Here is a 1,447-nt window from a genome sequence, read left to right as displayed (position 1 = left end):
GGAAAAGAAGCACATGAAAAGGACACAAAAGTCAAAAAGATTATGTACCAACCATTATTATTAGGTGTGATAACTTTTAACTAGGTCGTTCTATTTTGTATTTCCTATCTATAAATTCAAATCTCTGAATTTCTTTGTCTCTTATCAATAAATTATGACTAATCTCAATATAAAGGAGGAAAAAAGCACATGAAAAGGAGACAAAAGTCAAAAATATTCCATACCAACCATTATTATTAGGTGTGATAACTTTTAATTAGGTTGTTATGTTTTCTATTTCCTATCTATAAATTCAACTCACTCATAGAACTTACTTTAAAAAGCAGATGATTTCAACCTCACCCATGCATTCAATGCTTTTTTTAATGGCTTCCAACAAGATCTTCACTACGATGCTTTTATTTGGGCTTATTAGCATCACAAATGCAAGTAAACTGAGTGAGATCAACATGATTTTCTACGTGCATGGAATGAAATCCACACAAGTAATAGTGGCAGGAGTAAATGGGTCTTCTTCAGAATTAAACAAATTTGGCACCACTGTGGTGGTGGATGATTTGATCACTGAGAAACCTAAGATTGAGTCGAATGTGGTCGGTAGAGCAAAGGGATTATATTTGTGTGCTGATGTGAGGGGAGTTGGAGATTCCAGTAGGCCATTTCTCATTAACATTGACTTTGAACATGATAAGAACAAGAGTCAGAGTTATGACACTTTGCAATTGCTCGGAGTTGATGAATTTTATGCCCCAAAACGTGAAGCTCTAGTGGTTGGAGGAATTGGCAAGTTTAGATTTGCAGGTGGGTATGCCATCATTTCAACGGAAGTTGTTCATGTTTTCTACCCTGTGCTTAAATTTGATCTCAAATTTAAGTTATTTGGATGAGTTTGATTTTACAGTTTAGTAATGTATGTAAGATATATAACTAATTATCTAGTGCCAATTTCACATTATCAATAATGGAAACAAGTTTTCCCAATATGTATTTGGCCTCTTGTTGTATCCCAGTGGTTGGACAAAGTATGTAGTGAACTAGAATGTTCATATGTTGATGTTGATGGAAGTCATTAACATGATGACAATATATTATATTATGTATAATCTATTTATATTATATTATGTGTATTGGTTTTAAACATTTTTTCTTAATTTTATTTTATTGTTTATAGTAATGGTGACAAAAAAATAATATTATCTCTTTTTTTAATTAATTTGGACAATATGTGATTATAAAGCATATGCAAAAATAAGATTTAGAGATGATTTCTTATTAGAATGAATAAAATTAAAATCATAACAAGTGTATATAAAATTTACGAATGAGACTAGAATTTTCATGAATATTAAAAATAGAATTATAATATTAATCTAGATTATAAATTACTAAGTTTTTTTTTTTTTTTTTAAAGTTCAATTTGAAATGGTAAAATGTTATTTAGATACAC

At 29.6% G+C, this 1,447-nt stretch overlaps 1 protein-coding gene across 1 annotated transcript; it reads left to right on the top strand.

Moving 5' to 3' along the window:
• The first annotated feature begins 308 nt into the window (after positions 1–308).
• Positions 309–1,140, top strand: LOC149533428 (dirigent protein 22-like). The gene has a single exon (XM_089804368.1). The coding sequence runs from the start codon at positions 327–329 to the stop codon at positions 885–887; it is 561 nt and encodes a 186-aa protein (XP_089660494.1). The 5' UTR covers positions 309–326; the 3' UTR covers positions 888–1,140.
• Positions 1,141–1,447: the final 307 nt, after the last annotated feature.

This window comes from Cupressus sempervirens, chromosome 10 (assembly GCF_028749045.1).
Source record: "Cupressus sempervirens isolate cs-2001-9-10 chromosome 10, ASM2874904v1, whole genome shotgun sequence".
Classification (NCBI taxonomy): domain Eukaryota; kingdom Viridiplantae; phylum Streptophyta; class Pinopsida; order Cupressales; family Cupressaceae; genus Cupressus; species Cupressus sempervirens.
This window is presented reverse-complemented; position numbering and strand designations above follow the sequence as displayed.